Raw genomic sequence first — 23,635 nt, 5'->3', positions numbered from 1 at the left:
GCACACATCGGCACATATCACTTTTTTTCTTTGACATGTTAGCTATGCGTGTGCCAAATTTCATGTCAATCCAAGCGGTTCTTTAAAATTTACAGCAAAAACCGTGAAAGAATGTACTAATTTAAAGGAAGTTAATAACATAACTATATACAAAATTGAAGTTGTCTAAAAACTTAAGAAAGACGTCATTAATATTCAAAATATAAATTCCTAGCTTTTACAATAACAATACTGCTGCGTTCAAAATATAGTGATAATAATATCAAAACAATGAATAAATTCATCTTCTTATTGATTTATTCAATTAATTATTGCCAATGTGCTAATTAAATACGCCAATCATATAATGCGATACGCACCATATAGTGCGACGCGCTGGCGCGGTAGCTTAAGAGTCGAGTGGACGAGCATAATTAACAATAATTAAAAAGCAACGGTCTAAATTGAAATAAGCCCCATCAGAATCTTGAAATTGAACGTTTAAATCAAAAATGAATAACCATTTTCAATTTCGTTGCAACACGAAACTACAGATGCATCATATTCTAGTTCAATCAGAGAGTGCCGCAAGCACGTCTACCGGTTTCGAAACTTATTAGTCTCTCATCCGGAGGCACATATGCTGCTCTCTCTGACCCAACCAGGACAAACCCCGGCGTACAGTTAAGAATTGCAACGAACGAAATGGCATGGATGCCCTAGCGGCAACTGCTAGCAAAAGACTAAGTTTTCAATCTAATAGCACATAAAACAACACCAAAAATGTTGCTCTACATCCTACCAGATTGAAAACAATGGGAACCTTCTCTGGTTACACCTCCGAGGCTTCTAAAATTTGCAAGCCATACGGATGCTGAGACTAAGGCAGATGAGGGAATTTTACAATTTATAATTCACGTCCCATCTGCTCAGCGCGGTAAAGTTCCAACGAGAATGGTTCCCTTCGTACTCCAATCAGAGTAAACATGTATTCATTTTTGATTACATGTTTACTCTGATTGGAGTACGAAGGGAACCATTCTCGTTGGAACTTTACCGCGCTGAGCAAAAGTAAAATTGTAAAATTCCCTCATTTTCAATGAAAATGGTTATTCATTTTTGATTTACATGTTTACTCTGATTGGAGTACGAAGGAAACCATTCTCGTTGGAACTTTACCGCGCTGAGCAGATGGGACGTGAATTATAAATTGTAAAATTCCCTCATCTTCCTTAGTCTCAGCATGCGTATGGCTTGCAAATTTTAGAAGCCTCGCAGGTGCAACCAGAGAAGGTTCCCATTGTTTTCAATCTGGTAAGATGTAGAGCAACATTTCTGGTGTTGTTTTATGTTCTATTAGATTGAAAACTTAGTCTTTTGAACGTTTAAACTTCAATTTAGGCACTTGACAACCTCAAAACTAATATTTACACATGAATTTCAAACTTCGAAAATGCTTATTTTCGCATTTTTCTGATTTTAAGTCGTTTAAAATTCGCAATCTATCAACTTCTGAGAAAAATGACAAAAGATCCTTTTTGTTTAAGATGGCCCAAAAATGCTAAAAACATATTTTCGGAGAAAAAAAAAGTAATGTTTTGAATTAATTAAAAAAAGTGTTAAACAATTTTGCCCAAAAATTTCGCCCGACATCCTTCTGATTTGTTTATAGCGGATATTTTTAACAAGAATCCGCAAAGAAACCGAATCAGAACAACCAGACACAGGTAGCATTAAATCCGGACCCCGGAAGTATCATGGATTTTCGACACGGATTCTCAGGGCTCAGGGAATATAATCGGTGACCCCTGATCTATATTATTATGTAACTTATGTATAACCTTGTAGGTACTTAGGATGATTTAGAAAGTAGGTATGATAGGAAATACGGTACTTTCCAAATTCCTGGTGACATCACGGTGGACATTCCGAAGTCAGGGTAAGACAAAACATTGTAGTAAACTAAGCAGCTGAATAACCTAGTAGCCTCGTAGGAGAGACAAGTAGTCGATGTGTCTTATCTCTCGCAAAAGACAGTGGTTGATCGTGGCAAAGGATATATTCGGCGTGTCTCTCGTAACTAAGTAAGTGGTTCATCGTTCATCGCAGATTAGTGGAAGCTGTAATGGCAGCTAATCTGGAAAGCTGAACGTAGGTGGCGCTTGTGTAGTTGGAGGTCACGTCAACTTACGTCAACCGTTCAAATCAATTTATTTCTAAGTAAATAACCATATTTCTTTCGCTGTGTGAATTTAATTTGAGAAAATAAAATGTCTCAATGTTGTGCTGTGCCTTTTTGCTCATCGAGAACATCAGGCCACAGGTTTCCCCAAGACATTCTGATGAGAAAAAGTGGATTGTAGCAGTAAGAAGGGATAAATATGTACCGACAATAAGTGCGTTCGCGGATACCGTGGACACCTCCTAACCTCACTTAATATAAATAATACCGTTAATAGATAAATTTACAAGGTATATTTACTTTTAATTAATATTAATAACTAATTATTAAATTATACTAGGTAAATATACCTTCTATATTTATCTATCAACGGTATTATTTATATTATTTTAAAGTGCGCATGCGTTGTCGTGGACAAATTGTCGCCGACAGGTATTTATCTGCGAACGCAACTAATAAATGCACGTATCTGCAATAAAGATTTTGTTGAAACAGAATTACATACTGCCCCTGGATTCCACTGTAAAAAATCTAATATTTCACTGTATCAACTTAAATATTTTTATTTTGGTCTGAGCTATAGAAACAAAACATTAAGACGATGATTAATATATTTTAACTTTCGACAAGGGCTTTCTTTTTTCCAGTAACTCCCGTATTCCATCTCCTTAATTCGTTTTTCACCAGATACACGAATTGTCAAAACGTTGACCCCCAACTACACTAGCGCCGCCAAGCGGGAGCAAATGCGTACATAGCTGCCATTGTAGTTGCGGCATATCTGGTCAAGAGATACCCAAAAACCAGCAGATGAGGTATGCTTTATGAGCTCATAATATATCTACCGGTAAAAGACTAACAAAACAGTATTAGTGCGCGGACATTACATAGATACATTTTCGTGATTATTTCATTAGCTGCAGATTTATTTACTATTCATAATTTATTTATATATTTACGTATCACTTTATAAGGTTTATTTAGAATAAATGCATTAAAATCACTTCTCTCTTTATATTCATTGGTTTAGATTTAACCCGTTTAGGAAACAGTCTCGCTGGTACCTTAAGTAGGTATACAGCTAATTACCTTTCTCAGTGAGCCATCATCTATAGAACCTGAGATTAATTAAGTAATAATTTCGTACATGTGGGGTCTAATTACCAGCCTTCCAACACCCTTTTTATTACGGTACAAGACAGAGCAGTTTGACGGACAACACTTTGACTCCCCAAACACTACATAATATACACATATAAGCCAGTATACAGTAAGTATAATTAAAGTCAAAAACCTAAGCGTATAACCCGCTCCTTTCAGCGCGTCTCCTGTTAAGCAGATGCTACTCCAGCATCCTCAAACAACTCACCAGAGCATAACAATTATCCGTCGATAAAATCATAACGTCTATAGGTGAAGTGTGATTGGCCACACATACTGATCCTTTAGCTGGCCTCCATTGTTTATTGTGTACACTGATTTCTGCTGAAATACATTGGCACATTACCCTAAATCCAATCTTGTAAAATTTCTCATTGAGCCATCTTCGAACAGATCCGCCCGGGCATGCTGATAGTGCGAATGTTGATATTATCAGTGAGAGAAACTGTAAATGTTAGTGGTTATTACATTACATTGTTGTTAAATACAGTGGTGTTAATATAGGGTGACCAAACGTCCCGTAAAAACAGGATTGTCCCGTTTTTTAACGATTTGTCCCGGGGTCCCGAAGAAGTCTCTCGGGACGCCTAAATGTCCCGTATTTTCGTTGGGTTGATTTGATCTATCTGACTATCTATATTTTCTATCTTAAATTATTCTTCAATTTGGACATTTGTTTTCATTCTTATTTCTCCCTCTCTTGTTATGTTCTGGTCCAGCACTGTTCTCATTATTTTTCTTTCAAATTTTAGAAGGACATCTTCCTCTTTCTTGTTAATCATCGTTGTTTCAATCCCATATGTAACAAAAGGTTTTATTAAATAGGTTCATCTTTGTTCTCTTACTTAGATTCTTGCTTCTTAGCGGATTTCTATTCATTCCATACGTTTTTTTGCCTTTCGTAATTTGTAATAAGTATAGCATTTTTTCATAATATTCTTCCCATATGCTGCTGATCTGTTTGTCTTCAAATACGGTTTCTTCTCTTTGTTTTTTAGTGCTCTTGTTTAAATGCTGGTCGTACTTATTATTGCTCTGACGTTTTTGTAAAATTCTTTTATTTTATGAATTTGTCCTTTTTATGGATTTTATGATACAAAAATGTTCTAGGTACGCTACTGCTCCTTGGATGTGTCCCGTTTTTTCACTTTTATGATTTGGTCACCCTATGTTAATTACAATTATATGGTCCTTTTCATAGGCATTTTTCAGTGCGTCACAAATGATAGAAAAAAAGGTAAATCCGTGATAATACACATATATAACATTTATTCTAACATGACATTTTAGTTAAATCTGACAGTTGTCAAATGTTATTTGCAAGTTGGCATAAAAACAAATCAATTGTGTTTATTGCATTTATAAAATGGTATTTTCTTTGATTTGTATAGTCTTATAAATTGTACAGATTATATTCGTAGATATATTATATAATTCGTAAATAATTTTTTTTTCGATTATAGCGCCATCTATCGACAACTAGAATAAATGTTATAAATGTCTGTAATCACGGACGTGCCTTTTTTTCTGTCACATACAATTTAATGCGTTAGAAAGAAATCGAAAAACTGTGACGCACTGAAAGATGCCTATGAGAAAAAGAATACAGATTTTGTTAGAAAACTTAGCATTATGGGTTATTACATTGTTGTTAAATATATTTGTAGGGGAGCCCAAGCGGGGATTTTTGCAGTTACTTGAGTGCGTCAGAAAATCACATGGGGAGAAACCTTGTGCCCTGTAAATGTAATCCTACCATATATGGGCTTTTAATACAGGGGCGTGCGATGAGGCAGTCCGTAAAAAATCTATCCTTAACTCGAAAACGTCAGATTAAGACAAGGTAAGTTAAGTACAGCAAGAACCGTGTATATTTCGAAAATCTGACGATTTGAGCGTAAGCACGTGGGCGAGTCACAAAGCTTCAGATTGATCATCCTCCCAATGGCAACTAGCATGCATATCAAGAAGGAAATTCAACAGAAGCAGCACTGGACGAAGTAGTTCAGTCACTCCATTCCTAATGGAAATATATTAACCGCCTTTCTAGATATAGAAGGAGCATTTAATAATGCACTACCAAACTCTATTTATGATGTAGCAATATCAAAAGGGATATTCGCTACCGTATGCAACTGGATCAAAGTAATGCTGGAAAATAGACTGACTGACAGACCTGCAAGAAGAGGAGATTTTGGCCAAAACATGAATACAAAATAAAGTGTATAATATACGATTCTCAAGAGAGGTTATAAAAAACTAAACATGAGTCAGTTATACTTGATAATATTATGATGTTAAATTGATGGAATCCACAATGACCTTAATTTTAAAGAACGCAAACAATGCTAGAACTATTTATTTTGAAAAAATTTTATCGCATAATAATTATTGTTTGGATTTAGATTGTCAGATGTTTAATAATTCCATGTAAAAAATAATTAAATAGTTTTATAATTTTAATAATATTTTAAATAAATATGAAAACACTAGACCTCTAGAAATGCCGATATCATTTATATAAAAATATAATAAGTAGCCAATTAGGTACCCAATAACAAAAACTAGTGCAGCCGATATGTGAAACAATTGTGCATTTAATGATAAAAGTATATAATTTGGACCACATACACTACACATATAAAGGTTCAAATTTAGATATGAGGCCATCTCAGATTTTGTCTTTTACAAAAATGGCGGGGATTCAAAATGGCGACTGTACATATGTGACTAATAGCACGACAACCTTTGAACGAGACTTCAGTTCAACCAAATTTGGTATATAGGTTCTTTTTATGTATAAGATCGAGTTCTTAAACTGGAATAATCGGTTTACCAGAAGTTGTGTTTTTCCTGGTTTTTATGTAAAAATATGTTGTTTTTTTTTCAATTCTTTCACCCTGTATGTATTAATTTTTCAAAAAGTTAATACCACCATTGAAAAGAGCGTAAAAATATTTTTTAGGAAATATTTTTAACTTTTTAGTTATGTTAATTACCATTTAATAAATACAAAACGTATCTTCACATGTACCTATATGCGGCAGATTCGTGCAAATATTATAAAAATTATTGTGCATTTAATGGTAGAAGCATATAATTTGGACCACATGTACTGCACATATAAAGGTTCAAATTTAGATATGAGGCCATCTCAGTTTTTGTTCCTCTTACAAAAATGACGGGCATTCAAAATGGCGACTATACATATGTAACTAATAGCACGATAACTTTTGAACGAGACGTCAGATTTCAACTAAATTTGGTATATAGGTCCTTTTTTTGATGAATAATATCGAGGTCTTGAACCGAAAGAATCGGTTTACCAGAATTTGTGTTTTTACTGTTTTTTTTTATGTAAAAATATGTTGTTTCTTTTTCAATTCTTTCACCCTGTATATATAAATTTTTAAAAAAGGCAATACCGCCATTGAAAAGAGTAAAAATATTTTTTAGGAAATATTTTGAACTTTTCAGTTGTGTTAATTACCATTTAATAAATGCACAACGTATGTTCACATGTACTATGGGTGGCAGATTCATTTTGAATGCCCGCCATTTTTGTAAAAGACAAAATCTGATATGGCCTCATATCTAAATTTGAATCCTTGTATGTGTAGTATGTGTGGTCCAAATAATATGCTTCTACCATTAAATGCACAATAATTCTTATATTATTATTTGTACGAATCTGCCGCATGTAGGTACCTACATGTGAAAATACGTTATGCATTTATTAAATGGTAATTCATATAACTAAAGAGTTAAAAATATTTCCTAAAAAATATTTGTACGCTCTTTTCAACGCCGGTATTACCTTTTTGAAAAATTAATATATACAGGGTGAAAGAATTGAAAAAATAAACAACATATTTTTACAAAAAAATCAGGAAAAACACAACTTCTGTCAAACCGATTCTTCCGGTTCAAGAGATCGATCTTAAATATCAAAAAAAGAACCTATATAACAAATTTGGTTGCAATCGGACTTTTCCTTCAAAAGTTACTGTGCTATTATTCACATATGTATAGTCGCCATTTTGAATACCCGCCTTTTTTGTAAAAGGCAAAATCTGAGATGGCCTCATATCTAAAGGGCCTAGCCGGGTAAGATGGTGAAAAGTGCCCCCAACCCAATTGAAATTCCATATAGGCCACTTTTTAGCACATATAGAGGAACTCACTTTCTGAAATTTTTAGCCCCCTAGGTGGTCACGTGACCCCCCTAGAGCCTAATTAGGCTTTTTATGTTTTTATTTTTTCTCTCAGCCGCATCAAGAGCTAGCCAAAAACTTTATTTAAAAAAGTTGTAAGTTTCAAAAAGATCTAGATGAAAAAATTTTTTTTATTTTTTTGGCGGAAAATTCGAATTTTTAGAACAATTTTAAACTTTTAAATACCTCTGAAAAAAATACTAAGACACTCGTTTTTACGAAAATTAATTATAATGTGTATTTTTGAACAATCTTTCACCCTTAATTTTTTCAGATTTTTAAAATTGGTGAAACGTACGTTTAAAAATAAAAAACCGCATTTTTTCGGTTTTTTTTTTTCGTTTTTTGATACAATTTTATATATATTTTTCAAAAAATTTAACACCGTCACTAGAATAGGTAAAAAACTGAAAAATAATTGGGGTTTGCTTAATAAAAATTTTTTGTAACGATATCCATTTTCAAGATACAGGACGTTGAAGAAAACAAAATTTTACATATTTTTTACGATTTTGCCGAAACTACTGGCAACATTGTAATAAAACTTGGCGGGTTTTAAGAGGTAGTTATTGTGCATGTTTTGACATACAACTAAGGATTTGATATTCATCATTGGCGCGCATAGGGGTAATGGTCTGAACTTTTCAAAGAAAAAAAGATAGTACGCCACTGACATATTTCAAATTAACAAACATTTTTGAATTCCTCGTTCAATTTTCAATAAAAAATCTATCTTCTTATTTTTTCATACGACGCGCCGTTTTGCTGCAAAAAATAAAATATCTTAACGCTTCCAAAGTATTCGAATTAATTTTGATAATAATGGATGTACGAGTTTATTATGTAGATGTAGAAAGTACTAGAAGTTCGAATACTTTGTAAGGGTTAAGATCTTTTATTTTTTGAAAATAGTTGAAAGACTGATAAGTTTGTACACACTTGAATGAATAAGGGAAAATGAAAATGTAGTATGTCAAAGTGTGTAAATAATTTTATTTCCTTAGCTGAGCGCTTTCGACATAAACGTCATCATCGGAGCTAATGCTAAAATAAAAAAAGAGATCTTGTAAGAACAAGAAGTACAAAACTCTTTTTTTACTTACGTCAAATACTAAAAAAGTACCGCTACATAGAGGTGTAAAAAAGGGCATCTTAGGATTGTACATTTGATTTTTAAATTTTGAATGCTAACTTAGTCCTCCGTACAACAGCAAACAGCAAAAAAAAACAGAAAGAAACGGCCGGATTTTTTGAATAAAAATGGCGCGTCGGATGAAAAAATAAGAAGATACATTTTTTGTCACAAATTGAACGAGAAATTCAAAACCCATTGTTAATTTGAAATATGTCAGTGGCGTACTATCTTTATTCTTTAAAAAGTTCAGACCATTACCCCTATGCGCGCCAATAATGAATATCAAATCCTTAATTGTATGTCAAAAAATGCATAATAACTACCTCTTAAATCCCGCCAAGTTTTATTACAATGTTGCCAGTAGTTTCAGCAAAATCGTAAAAAATGTGTAAAATTTTGTTTTCTTCAACGCCCTGTATCTTGAAAATCGATGGCGTTACAAAAAATTTTTATTAAGCAAACCCCAATTATTTTTCAGTTTTTACCTATTCTAGTGACAATGTTACCTTTTTTGAAAAATATGTATAAAATTGTATCAAAAAACGAAAAAAAAAAACCGAAAAAACGCGGTTTTTTATTTTTAAAGGTACGTTTCACCAATTTTAAAAATCTGAAAAAATTCAGCGTGAAAGATTGTGCAAAAATACACATTATAATTGATTTTCGTAAAAACGAGTGTCTTAGTTTTTTTTTCAGAGTTATTTAAAAGTTTAAAATTGTTCTAAAAATTCGAATTTCCCGCCAAAAAATAAAAAAAAATTTTTTTCATATAGATCTTTTTGAAACTTACAACTTTTTTAAATAAAGTTTTTGGCTAGCTCTTGATGCGGCTGAGATAAAAAATAAAAACCTAAAATGCCTAATTAGGCTCTAGGGGGGTCACGTGACCACCTAGGGGGCTAAAAATTTCAGAAAGTGAGTTCCTCTATATGTGCTAAAAAGTGGCCTATATGGAATTTAAATCGAGCTGGGGGCACTTTTCACCATCTTACCCGGCTAGGCCCTTTAAACCTTTTTATGTGTAGTATATGTGGTCCAAATTATATGCTTCTACTATTAAATGCACAATAATTCTTATAATATTTGCACGAATCTGCCGCACATAGGTACATGTGAAGATAAGTTATGCATTTATTACATGGTAATTAACATAACTAAAAGTTCAAAATATTTCCTAGAAAATATTTTTACGCTCTTTTCAATGCCGGTATTACCTTTTTAAAAAATTAAAATATAGGGTGAAATAATTAAAAAAAAACATATTTTTACATAAAAAATCAGGAAAAACACAACTTCTGGCAAACCGATTCTTCCGGTTCAGGAGCTCGATCTTATGCATCAAAAAAAGAACCCATGTACCAAATTTGGTTGAAGTCGGACTTTTCGTTTAAAAGTTATCGTGCTATTAGTCACATATGTATCGTCACCATTTTGAATGCTCGCCATTTTTGTAAAAGGTAAAAGCTGAGATAGATAGAATAGAATAGAATAGAAATATGCTTTATTGCCACTGAAAATTTTTACAATTTTATGGACAAAGCTTACATACAGTCAAAAGAAAAACATAATATAAATAACAAATAACAACTACAATTTACTAAAATTAGATAAATCGTCAATAATATGCTTCTGTGGCCTCATATGTGATTTTGAACCTTTATATGTGTAGTATATGTGGTCAAAATTATATGCTTCTATCATTAAATGCACAATTCTTATAATATTTGCACGAATCTGCTGCACTAAACATACATACATAAAACTAGAAACAGAAATTAAAAATAGGATTATTAATTTATAGTTTTAAAATCTGGCCTGGGTAGTGAAGTCCTAGGAACAGAAAACATATTGAAAGAATGATTTGGCGCTATTCTACCAATCCATTAGACAAGAAAAAATAATTAGGTCACATGGTATCTAAGAAAAAAATTCTTATGGATTCCTCGAGATCTAAATTCTCCCTATTTAGATTTGAGTGATTAATAAAAGGCATTATAGTATGAGTACGTCACAAACGTATGCTCTATTAAAAGAAAACAATTATCGGAAAAGAATAACAAATGAATCAATAAGGTTGACAAATAGTATTTTTATCCTGAATAAATATAACGACAAATAGAATCAATATGCCTATACAAACAGAAAATTGAAACCATTTAGTTGATACTACTTCCCTGATTAAAATATAAAAAGATGAAAATAATTTCAAAAGAATTATAGCGCATTTGAAGAGTACAGGGGAAAAACAAGGAATGTCACATTTTATACATATTGAGATAAACACCAATAAAGGTTTAATTCTTAAAAACTATATAGGAGATTATTAGTTGAAGTCTAGCAATTTTTATTCTATTATCTTAATATAATATAAATCTATATTAACTTATTAATGTAATAATGTACCAAAGAACACTCCTTATTTTTGTTCAGTGGCGTGCGGACAATCCTGGTCCTTCGCCTGGATGCAAATTCTTAAAAAATTTATATAGACTGATCTTTCTGTTTATTGTCCTGAATCGATAACCTAGTCGATAATACTCAGTTTTTGCTACCACATGGCAAGAAAAGCCAAAATTAACGAAAAAGTTACATTCCTTGTTTTCCCCCTGTACTCTTCATTTCAAAACATATTTTGTTTTCTTTTACTTCACATAACTATACAGTTTATATTATGTATATATTATATTATTATTCATATTTTTTTCAAATTGTGTAAATTAATATGATTAACTATGCAACCAACAAATGGGAGAAAAACAACTTAAAATAATCTGCTATGCAGATGATGCAATAGTAATAGGACTTTTCATCGACTCTCATTTGTTTCGAGCTTTTGTCATATGTTGTATAATCTGTGTATATTAATATTATACACGGATTATACAACATATGACAGAGGCTCGACACAAATGAGTGTCGATGAAAAGCCCTATATCTCAAAGTGAAGATGATTTACAAGGTATGCTGCACCAATTTAATATAACCGCCAGAAAATTTAACATGTTAATTTCACTAAAAAAGACAAAATGCATGGTTACAACATCAAATCCAATAAGGTGTAAATTGGAGCTGGATGGTCAGATAATAGAACAAGTGATGGAGTTTAAATATCTAGGAATCACACTATCCAGCTACGAAGAGCTCGAGACAGAAGTGGAAGATCAAGTGAATAGAGCAAACAGCCGCAGGTTGCCTGAACGACATTCATTTTTTTACCCCTGCACATTAGGTCCATGTAATAGACTAGTTTGGCAGATATCTATAACGTTTTATGAAATATCTTTTATATGATACAATAATAATGTAAAATACTCTGACGACTTCTGATTTTGATAAAAGTTGAAGGCCTGTATGTCGCCCATTTTGAGATCGATGATAAATAGCGATTTTCATACGGAAATTTTTATTTCAGTTTGGACCTTATTTTCGGAACCAGGATTTTGTCCTTTTCTTAACAACCATGCAATAGTTTAAATCAATCACAAGTGGGTGTTCATTCTCCTTAATACGACCTATATCTACAATATTAATCAATATTTATACCAGAAACATAAAATAAAAAATATCAGTTCATCTAGTAGCAAGTTTTATAGCACTTACCCCAAAGCAGCAAATTATCAGCCTCAAAGGAAATAAGAAGAAATATCTAATGAAGAATCCACCGAGCCAAAGGAATGTAAGTTTCCATGATATGAATTCATAACCACGATTTGTGCGTATCAACAAGTTCCAATTTTTCAATTCTTCGGCTTCGAATCTCGAAGTGACTTGATCTTCAATTATTGCTTCTACTCCAGCCTTAACATACTCGAATACGTTTGAAAGCTCATAATCTTTGAATTTTTCCTGAAAAGGAAAAGTGAAGAAATTAAGATCTTCATTTTATCTGATTTGGAATAAAAAAAATTGTTTTATCGCCAACCGTCACTAAAGTCATTCATTATTGTACTCATTTGACGCCATTTGCGGCAGTAAAGTAACACTTTATTGTACTGAAAGAAGAATTTTACTCTACCTGCCGCGATTAATCAAATTAACCGAGATTGAATGTAAGTGGTCGATGGCAGTAATCAAATGGCGAGTATTTGAGTGGACTTACAATTTATTTACTTTAATTATTAAAAATATTGTACGCAATTTGCGATATTATCAATTAAATTTATGCCAAAAAATTAAATTCTGTAGTATTTTGTAATTATATTCATACGAAATAAATTAAAACTTTACCGATTTAGTAATTATTTAATATTGATAACTATCGATTAAAAATCGAAAGCGGCCATCTTGCAAGTTATCTGTCATCACTGTCATGAAATTATTATAACGTCTAAAATTTAAAAAGTTCTTAAATTGTAAATTGCAAGTAAGTGTTAAGACCAATATCAAATTATGTTGGCAAATATTATTTTATATCAATAAAACATATCTTAAAGCGCTGGTTTCCTCGAAAGAGGCACCGAAAAACTGCGACCGTAGCACTGCGATGAATTACGTCAGATTACGGTGAAAAATTCAAGGTTCTTCACTGTGGCAATGGAATGAGCAAACTCAGCAAGCGGTGGCTTCCAACGCATCCTTGGAAACCACCGCTATTATTTTGTATGGTACAGTTTTTTATGACGTCATTCATCGCAGTGTTACGGTCGCAGTTTGTCTGCACCGCTTTCGAGGAAACCAGCGCTTAACCGATTGTCAAATATACCAGCAAACGAGAAGTAAATTCAACCTTCCCAGGGACATATCTGAGCTTCTTAGAGACAATACAAATATCAACAATCAACAATATCATACAGTTTTTAACGGAAATAGGAATAAAAGACATTTAATTGTATCACAAATTTTTCAGGTATACTTTTTGTTAGTACATATGTACCTATTTACTTAATATTACAATCTCTTTTTATTTTTAATATGTATTTTCCATTGTTGTCGTTTATAAACCCAGTGGTTCGGACGACATTAAATTTAAAAAATATGTGTTGGCGATCAAATTTTGTATGCACCACGTCAGTAAAGACTCCTTATCGAACTCGTCTGTTACTCGCCTCGCTCGCTGCGCTCGCTCTTCTCGTAATATCAGACTCGTTCGATAAAGAGTCACTTTACTGACTTGGTACATAAATAACTATTATAACAATTCCACGTTTTACGAGTACAATCAATTTAAGGGGTTATAACTTTTTACGCTTACTCTGTATATCCCATCGTTAAATTGGATCATAATATCTAGCTAGACGTTCACTTATAATTTGTTCAATTTTTGGCTGTTAATGTTAATAAACAATGGAAATATGATTTTAAGACAAAAATGCTATCTTGGTTTCTATTAATTGTTCATAGAAGGTTCTGTTTTTTAAAGATTGTTTCTTTTTCACCATTTTTTCAGTGAGCCAACTTAACAAATACGAGACATCAAAAATATCAAAGTTATTATAAATGTTTATAAGCTAAAAAGCATTTTTAAACGGTTTTTTTTGATACCAATTCTGTTCTCCTCAAAGAATCCTCAAAGAATCGACAGCGATTTGCTAAATATTTTCTCTATAGTCACTGTTTGGGCAAGTATAGTTGCAAACATATGGCAAACATTTGAATAACCTACCATTTATTTAGTATTTAGTCGATCTAGGTGAGATTAAACACTTTCAATAAGTAATAAGAAATTGACTTGAGTTTGACTTAATTTCAAGTCAAATTCGGTCAATCATTCTGACAAATAATAATCAAGTCAAACTGGTCAGTGCTTACAGGTTTGAAAATTCAAACTGATTGTCAAACTACACTCACCGGCACAAAATTCCGCCACCCATAATTTTTGATTAAGTTTGACAATTTATACCTTTATTACTTGCACTCCGATTTTCAAGATTCTTGCACCAGTTTGTAGGTACATGTATTGATATCGTTTGATGTTATTCCGGTAACACAAAAATTTTACTTGCATGGCGTTATACAGGGGTGAATGGAAGCGTTGTATTTTCTCCTAACTTTAAAAAATTCTGTGGAAGAATAGAAGAGCTGATTTTGTTTCATAGTTCTGTCATATTATCCCGGAGGCATCACTAAAATTTTGTTTTTTGAATTATCTGAATATCTCTTTTCTTGTAAGAGCTGTACCATTTTTTGTAAATAAAAACACTGATGGAATCATAAAATAGAGGTTGAATTGATAAGATTAGAATGGCCCGCATGCAGCCCAGATCTCAATCCTATTGAGCATTTATGGGATGAATTAAAAAAGTTATTCGCCGTCATCCTAGCCTCCAGACAATTTGGTAGAGTTATGGCCCTGGTAGAGGAATATCGGGCTATTCCCCAGGCAAGGATAACACATCTATATCGAATATAGATCGAATATAGCCAAACAAGGAAGAGATAACCAGACGTGCGAGCTCACACGTCGCATAGGATTAGCCTGGGCAGCGTTTGGTAAACTGAGCTATGTATTTAAATCGGACTTACCCATATGCCTGAAAAGGAAAATCTTTGACCAGTGTGTATTGCCTGTACTCACTTATGGAGCGGAAACATTAACACTCACAAAAAAGGTAGTGAACAAGATTCGCATAACTCAAAGGGCTATGGAGCGCCAGATGTTGGGTGTCTCCCTGAGGGACCGAATCCCAAACGAAGAAATACGTCGTAGAACAAAAACAGCGGACGCCGTCGAAAGAATCGCGTCGCTGAAGTGGAATTGGGCAGGACACGTCGCCAGATTGTCAGACAACCGATGGACAAAACGTATTGTCGAGTGGAGGCCACGAGAAGAAGCACTACGGAGCAGAGGACGACCACCAACCAGATGGGCTGACGATCTGAAACGTATTGTCGGCAACTGGATGCAAGCCGCACAAAACAGAGAAAGATGGAAAGAGCTGAGGGAGACCTATGACCAGCAGTGGACGCGTACGGGTTGATGATGATGATGATGATAGCCAAACAGGCTGCCAGCAGTCGTTGGTGCAAGAGGTGGAGATACCCGCTATTGAACTTTTTTGTTTTGTTGTTAATTTTGTTTTGTTAATTTTAGTGCGTTTGATATTTTTAATTAAAAAAACCTTCAAAGCAGTGTTTTATTTACTGCTCTTACAAGAAAAGAGATATTCGGATAATTTAAAAACAAAACCTTAGTGATACCTCCAGGATAATACAAAAGGTGTATGAAACAAAATCAGCTCTCCAATTCTTCCACACAATTGTTTAAAGTTAGGAGAAAATACAAAGCTTCCATTCCCCCCGTATAATGCCATGTAAGCAAAAAAAATTTGTCACCGGAATAATAACAAACGACATCAATACATGTACCTACAAATTGATGCAAGAAACTTGAAAATCGGAGTAGAAATAAGAAAGTTATAGATTGTCAAACTAAATAAAAAAGTTTGTGCCGGTGAGTGTAGTTTGGGAAGAGTTTGAAAAATAATTTATTTAGTAGATATACTTTTTTGTCGAGATAGAAATGTTAATTGCCAATTAAGATAACAAAATTAAAAATATAATGAGTCCCATATATAAATAACTTGATACGGCAAGCGATTCAAGTCAAATTAGAGTCGTAAATTCAAGAAAATGATTCATTTATGCGTAAAATGGCTTGCTGGTAAGTTTCGTTCTATCGGTAAATTCTTATAAAATTATTCTATTATTCTTGTAGGTACATTTAACATTGATTGAAATTATGAAAGAAACAAAATAGAATGGCAACACTATACCTCTTCTTTAGTGATGACAGGACTCCTTTCAATGTTCCCATAGGCATATGAGGGTCACTGTGGAGATTGTTCGTCGTTAAACATGTTCGAAACCTATTCTTTCAAGCACAAGTTTTTTTCAGTTCCTACAACGATCTGACTGTTATTTGTCAATAGTCTGTTCTTTTTGTAATTTCACAGTATTGCTCAGGTTTCGTCAACTTCAACGTGAGTCTGAGTTGAGGAAGGGAAGCTAAGTGGCTTTTGTAAATATGTGTGTTTAATACGCCCTCTTACGTACAAGAGTTAATATAAAATAAAGTAAAACCTCGATATAACGGACTAATTGGGAGGAAAAGTCCGTTAAAGCCGAAAGTCCGTTATATAAAAATAGGTTTAAAATAAATCATACTATTTAAAAATGTGTCCTCATTATGCTATAATAAAAAAAGAATGTGTGTACTTTGTACGCACGTAAGAAGTTATACTTCTATTATATGATTTCAACGAAATCAATATACTTTAAACAGTTTCTCTACTACTTTCCAAAAATTTTTATTAAAACAATACCAAAAATTAAAAAAATAAAAGAATAAAACACACACAAACACATTGAAAAATGCCACAAATGATTTCTGAACAATAATTGTTGCCAAAAATTTTAATACGTATTTTCTGAAAAAAATTATATAATAATATACTTACAATCATAAAATCTATAAAAAAATAAAAAAATTATATAGTGCATTGGGCTTGAACCTACTTCCCGTGTATCTCGCCGTATGAGAGTCGAAGCGATTTCAAACTGCACCACTTTCGCGTATACGTCATGTGGGAATATACACAAACTGAACAACTTTTTGACATTTTGTTTATATGAATTTTTATTAGTTTGATTTTTGTCGAATTAAAATACAACAATATACAGAGTAAGAAAACGATACATTAGATGAAAATTTGTAGAAAGCATTGCCTACTAGGGGTATAGCATAGCAAGTACTAGGTAAGTACATTATTTTTTTTACATTTTCCAAATAGGTATGAAGATAATTTTTTATTGGAATACAATTGAAACATTTAGAATTACGTACCTGTGGCTTTTCAAAACTATTTAAAAAGTCACTATAATTATAAATTTGATTTTATTTCTGTCCTCACAACAATAAAAACCAATAAATATATTATACAACATTTTTGTTTACCGATAACCTCCATATTGAACAATTATTGACAGATCATTTCAACACCCAATCAGAGCCCGTATAAATACTAATACCAAACTGTCGGTGTGCGCAGGCGCACAGATCAATATAAATTCACCCTCAATCTCAATCGCGCCTAAAGAAGTAAAACTCCAAAAAGTTTATTGAAATTCTTTGTAAAATACAGCGTTTGGGGTCGACGGGGGCCCCGTTGTTATACAATGTATTTTGGTATGGGTAGGGTTAAGTAAATGTAGTATGTATAATATTAACTGGGCGTTTTTAACTTTTTTACATTTGACCGGATTTTTTGTCCGTTATATCCGAAGTCCGTTAAATAGAGGTCCGTTGTATCGAGGTTTTAGTGTATGCTTATTCCGAGACGCCATTAGGCAAATAAAGTAATATCTATCCTAGAAATTTTGCTTTGCTCGCTTTATCTGTAGCTGTCACGAATCCCATGGCACAGTACGTAAATTTTTGGACCATAAATTAATAAACATATTATGAAAATTTAATACTAGTGCCTACTGCATAAACATTAGACGTCGTTAGTAGATAACCAATTTTATGCAAGTATATTTTTAAAATGCCTGGAATAACACTAGACTTGACTTAATGAAGCAATAAATATGTACTACTAAACACTATGCTATGGTTAATGTACCATGATATATTGGAAATGACAAAAAAAGATTAAGTTAACAATAATTAGGTCTTACAAGTACTCAACAAACAAAATGGAAAACAGATTAGGAAACAGAAGAGTGTGAGAATGGAACGACCACATAAGCTGAATGACAACTACAGTATGCGCCAAAATAAACAGTACTGAAATGAATATTGAAATGTTCTTGATTATTTATAATTAGAGAGCGGAATATATGCAACACAACATTACCAAAATATGCGCATATATATGCATTACTTTTACTACAAATATGCAGGTATTTTTTCTAAATTTGTCTAAATATGCAAATGCATATTAAAAATACTCAAAAATAAAACAATATATTAAGTCGTAAGATCTTCAGAAAAGTTGCCTTCAAAAATACGTACAACTTTCCTCAAACAATCGAAGCCCTCATTTTTTTCTAAAACATTTTTTAATTTATTTCTAATTGTAATCCCTGTATTTCCAGGAATTTTTGACAATGAGCAGAAAGAGTGTTAACAAGATTAACCGAATCACTTAATTGTAAATTCCTTTGTTCTAATGACTTTATTAGATCTGGTAAAAAACTAAAATTAACTTTTATGAACATAAGTTCTTTAGCAATTTGTACGTTACTTAAAGAACAAAGTACGTTACTTAAGCTGAAAAACAAAAGCGGAATTGTCTACAATTTGATGGATTTTTGTATTTTGATGCTTCTCTCTATGTCCGTCTTTATAGAAGTAAAAGCGAATTTGTCGAATAAAAACACTCTTTCCAGAAAAATTTCTTTTGTGGGACATGATGGTTTTGTTTGTCAGTTCCTCATTTAAAAAATGAAATGTGAAAATGAATGTAACTTACGATTTTGGAACAGGCCTTGCAAAATACTTTGTCTCCACTTAGCTTTAACTCGGGAAAACACTTTATTCAAGCACTTTTTTGAATGGTAGACATAACATATTTAAATTTAATATATACCAATCACTTCAAAAACACTAAATACGATACAACGTTTACTTTAAACAAATGTTAGCCGGAAACTGACAAAATAATTATTAGACCCTTAAAAGCAGGTAGGTACCTACGACTTGCTACGCTAATAAAATAATATTTTTCTGGGAACACCCATAATTGTTAAATTCAGGTAGTAATGGGAAAGTCCAGATGAGCGATAGATAGATAAATAACGAGCTCGTTCATATCAAAGTTATAAAATTCCAACTAAGGGAGGAAAATTTTAAACTTTTATATAATTTATTTTTAAAATATGCAAAATAAATCGTGTTTAGCTTAAATATGCAATGTTGTGTTTGTTGTCTGAAAATATGCAATATATGCATCTATATGCACTTTGCATATATTCCGCTCTCTATTTATAATATATAGTATACATGATATTAGCCTTGCAAACATTATTCACGACGACACACGTTCCAGATAAAACAGAAGTTAAAGATGACCTCTGGTCAGTGGCAGATCTATGGGGAGGGAAAATGAGAAAAGTTCATCCCTAACAAGGTCCAAAATTAAAGAAAAAAAATTGTTCAAACATAAAAGTATATTAGCTGACATGAAACCGAAACCACAAAGAAAGACAAATTCAACCCAATAAACACGCTAGTTGGGAAAATTAAGGGAACTTAATGCATATAAGTTATTATTTATGTCTTTTATGTAATCTGAGTTTATCTCTTTTATGTCTTTTGGTTGGTTTTTCATTGGAAGTTCCCCCTAAGGCAAATTTCCGCTCCCAAGGCAAATTTCTAGATCCGCCACTGCCTCTAGCATGAAAAAAACTTGAATTCTAGTCCGCAATTCCGAAATGGCACACGGTGGATCTGTTTAACTCCTTCAGCATTCCCCATATGTACGTATCTGGTGGCGTTAGTTCTGGTGAGTGGTAACTCCCAAAATGATCGCGCAGTATTCGAAGAGACTCCTTGGCAGTATGACAGGTTGTCCCGTCGTGCTGAAACCATTGTTAATTTTAAGTTTGAACAGTTTTCGTGACCTTTTCCGTATGACCGAAAATAGTACTCCACCATAAATTTTTTTTCTGCAAAACTGATAGCCATTCTGAACCACCTAACATTATCACGACATTCATATACGATATAACAACGTCGTTCATCACTCAGTACGTTTCGGCGCATGACATATATACAAATTTGAGACATACGAATTTTAGTACTACATATGTATTTTGCAGCATACCGTAATAGAGAGTCAAGACGGCGAGAGACGGTTCCCCAATAGGAAAACGGTCAGTGGGAAGACCACGAAAACAATGAAACGACTACTAACTATAGGCACATTGAAAAAACAGACAGAGTCATGTCTACACAAAAAAAAGAAGAAGAAAAAGAAGAAGAAGAAGAAGAAGAAGTTCGTTCTGTATCTCTTATAACTTGTCAAATAACTGTCTTATAACTTGTCATGTCACCCTTGTCAAATTGTATATCCACTTCCTAATTTCTCAGTTGGTCTGTGCCCATTGAATTGGCAAGTACCTAGCATCTTCGAGCAGGGAACCATGGCACCCTTTTAGAATGTGTTCCACTTTATCTATCAACATCGACTTGTAGTCATAACATTTTAATATATTACATTATGTAAACCATATACGATGATGTTAACACTATTTACAGTGTGCTAGTTTCAAAATACTCGGCAGGATGTAAGTATTCCCACATTTTTCATTTTAACAGTCACAGTTTTAACCTTTTGCTTTAAACTAACGTGGAAATACTTCATTCTAGGCACTGAAGATGTTCTGTTTAGAACGAAAACGTTCTGCAATCCATGACATTTTATAGTTTTAAATAAACGATTTTATACCAGAATACATCTCGAAGTTTTTACTTCTGTATTGGTTTCTTATAACTTTCTCTAGCGCAATGGTTCGGGTTGAATTCTTCAGAATAGCTGTTTTGTATTTTTACTTTACATATACATATTATAACTTTTGACATTGTCATCTTTGCCAACCTTATCAGTAGGAATTCTGAAGTCTTGCTTTGCTTTATATACCTTATTTCGTATTACGCTATCACGCGCTGATATTAAATCTAACAGGTGGAAGGTGTCGATATCAAATACCTTGATTGTTTCAAGGATATGTCTTAGTACGACTATAATAATATTATGGTCTATTGTTGACCGACCAGGTCTGAATCCAGTTTGAAATTCACCCAGAATTTCTTCAGAATATGGGCTCAGTCGTGTGACATTACATAGATATTGTATTTATGTATTAGATTAGATATCCAGAGTGGTATCTCAACTGAAAGAATCACATAATATTCTAATCTTCCACTTAACCACTGAAAGATAGTCAAAGACAAAGAAAGGTTGACGAATATCAAAAAAGAGTGGTTTATTTTAATATTTAAGAATGTATCTACGATATTTGACTTACGTTGCCGTATGACTTACGTCGGTTCGCTAAACTCAGACACAACTTTCTAGTGATTTTAGTAAGTAATTTTGCCATTTTGGTAAAATTGGCAAAAAAATAATTATTACTGAATAAACTTACGTGCATAGAAATCGGCTTACTTAAAAATTTGGTCATTTTTGATGTCTCGTATTTCCTAAACCTGTTGGTCAATTTAAGTGATTTTTTTAATATGTTATAGCCTGATTCTTTAACAATATCGCTGTAATAATATTGTTGCTAAACAGGTAAATTTTTGTTGTATACCGGGTGTACGAATCAAACTGTGTTTTTTTCTCAAAGTTCGCATCACCATGGAATATTCTAGCATTTATAAAATACTGAAATTAAAACCCAACTACAGCTTCAGGTTTTCTTAATATTCTGTTTTTTCATTCATTCGTTTATGTTGAATAATAAAAAAGTTAGGTACTTTAACAACTAGACATGTTCTTCATCGATAATGAAAAAAAAATGAAAAAATAATGACAGTTTGCTTTATAAACGTACGTTTGCAAATGTTTCGTTTCCGAGATACGGGACGTTGAATTTTTTCTTACAAACTGACGATTTATTTATTGTTTTAAAACCGGTTGAGATATGCAAATGAAATTTGGTGGATTTTAAGACGTAGTTATTGCACATTTTTTGACATACAATTAAGAATTTAATATTTACCGTTAGCGCGCATACGGGTAATATCACCGATCATATTACCCGTATGCACGCTAATGGTGAATATAAAATTCTTAATTTTATGTCAAAAAATCGGCAATAACTATCTCTTAAAACTTACCAAATTTCTTTTGCATATCTCAACTAGTTTTAGAGCAGTAAATAAATCGTCAGTTTCAACATCCCGTATCTCGGAAACGAAACATTTGCAAACATACGTTTATAAAGCAAACTGTCATTATTTTTTAATGCAGAATTACCCCTTAAAGTTTGTCGCACTTATTTAGAAACATCGTGTATTGATGAAGAACATGTCTAGTTGTTAAAGTACCTAACTATTTTATTATCCAACATAAACGAATGAATCAAAAAACAGAATATTAAGAAATTAACTTTAAAATATTAAATAGAAACCCCCAGTTTTTATTGCAGATTTGGATTCCTCACGTAAAAGTAAGCAACTTTTATTCTATACATTTTTTCGAATTGTGGATAGATGGCGCTACTATCGCAAAAAACTATTTATCGTGATACCATAGGTAAATTATAGAAACGGTCTAATACCTCGAGAAATACACATCCAAATGAAAAATCAAAAAGCACGTCTTTAATATTTTTCAAAAACCTATCAGATGACAGCAAACACCCTGGAGGTGGGGTGGGGGGTAACTCTAAAATGTTAAATAAGAACCCCCGTTTTTTATTGGAGTTTTGAATTATCATGAAAGAATAAGTAGATAACTTTTATTCGAATTTTTTTTTAGAATTGTTGATAGATGGCACTAATAAATCGTATTTTTCCGATTTTAGCGCCACCTATCAACAATTCTAAAAAATGTTTCGAATAAATGTTACTTATTTTTTCATGAGGAATCCAAATCTTGCATTTTTTGGTTTTTCATTTGGAAGTGCAGTTCTCGAGATATTAGGCCGTTTTTATAATTTACCTATGTAATGTAATTTACCTAAAAAAATGTCTCGAATACAAGTTGCTTACTTTTAGGTAAGGAATCAAAATCTGCAATAAAAACTGGGGGTTTCTATTTAAGATTTTAAAGTTATCCCCCACCCCACCTCCAGAGGGTGGAGTGGCGGTTCGTGTTTGGTGGCATTCGATAGATTTTTGAAAATTATTGAAAACGTATTTTTCAGTTTTTTGGTACAATGTTCAGTTTGCAAAATATTCGACCCTTCCGCTACTTTTGGGGCACCATGTATAAATTAATATGTATGCATATATTTATATTTAACAGGTTTTTTAGCGTTCTACGCCTTTGTGTTCCTAATCGCCACTCCTTTCTA

The 23,635-nt window shown here is 32.7% G+C and overlaps 1 protein-coding gene across 3 annotated transcripts in view; it reads right to left on the bottom strand.

The window, feature by feature from the left end:
* The window catches only part of LOC126884068 (glycerol-3-phosphate acyltransferase 4), a 240,957-nt gene that overhangs the window by 107,692 nt on the left and 109,630 nt on the right, over positions 1 to 23,635 (bottom strand). For 2 of the 3 annotated variants that reach the window (XM_050649854.1, XM_050649855.1), the window contains exon 3: positions 12,272 to 12,517. In XM_050649854.1, coding sequence (XP_050505811.1) covers positions 12,272 to 12,517 — 246 coding nt within the window. Of the gene's footprint in view, positions 1 to 3,530; positions 3,768 to 12,271; positions 12,518 to 23,635 lie in introns of all 3 variants that reach the window. The other variant, XM_050649853.1, reaches the window with a different exon arrangement.

The sequence above is a fragment of the Diabrotica virgifera genome, chromosome 4, assembly GCF_917563875.1.
Source record: "Diabrotica virgifera virgifera chromosome 4, PGI_DIABVI_V3a".
Lineage (NCBI taxonomy): Eukaryota > Metazoa > Arthropoda > Insecta > Coleoptera > Chrysomelidae > Diabrotica > Diabrotica virgifera.
This window is presented reverse-complemented; position numbering and strand designations above follow the sequence as displayed.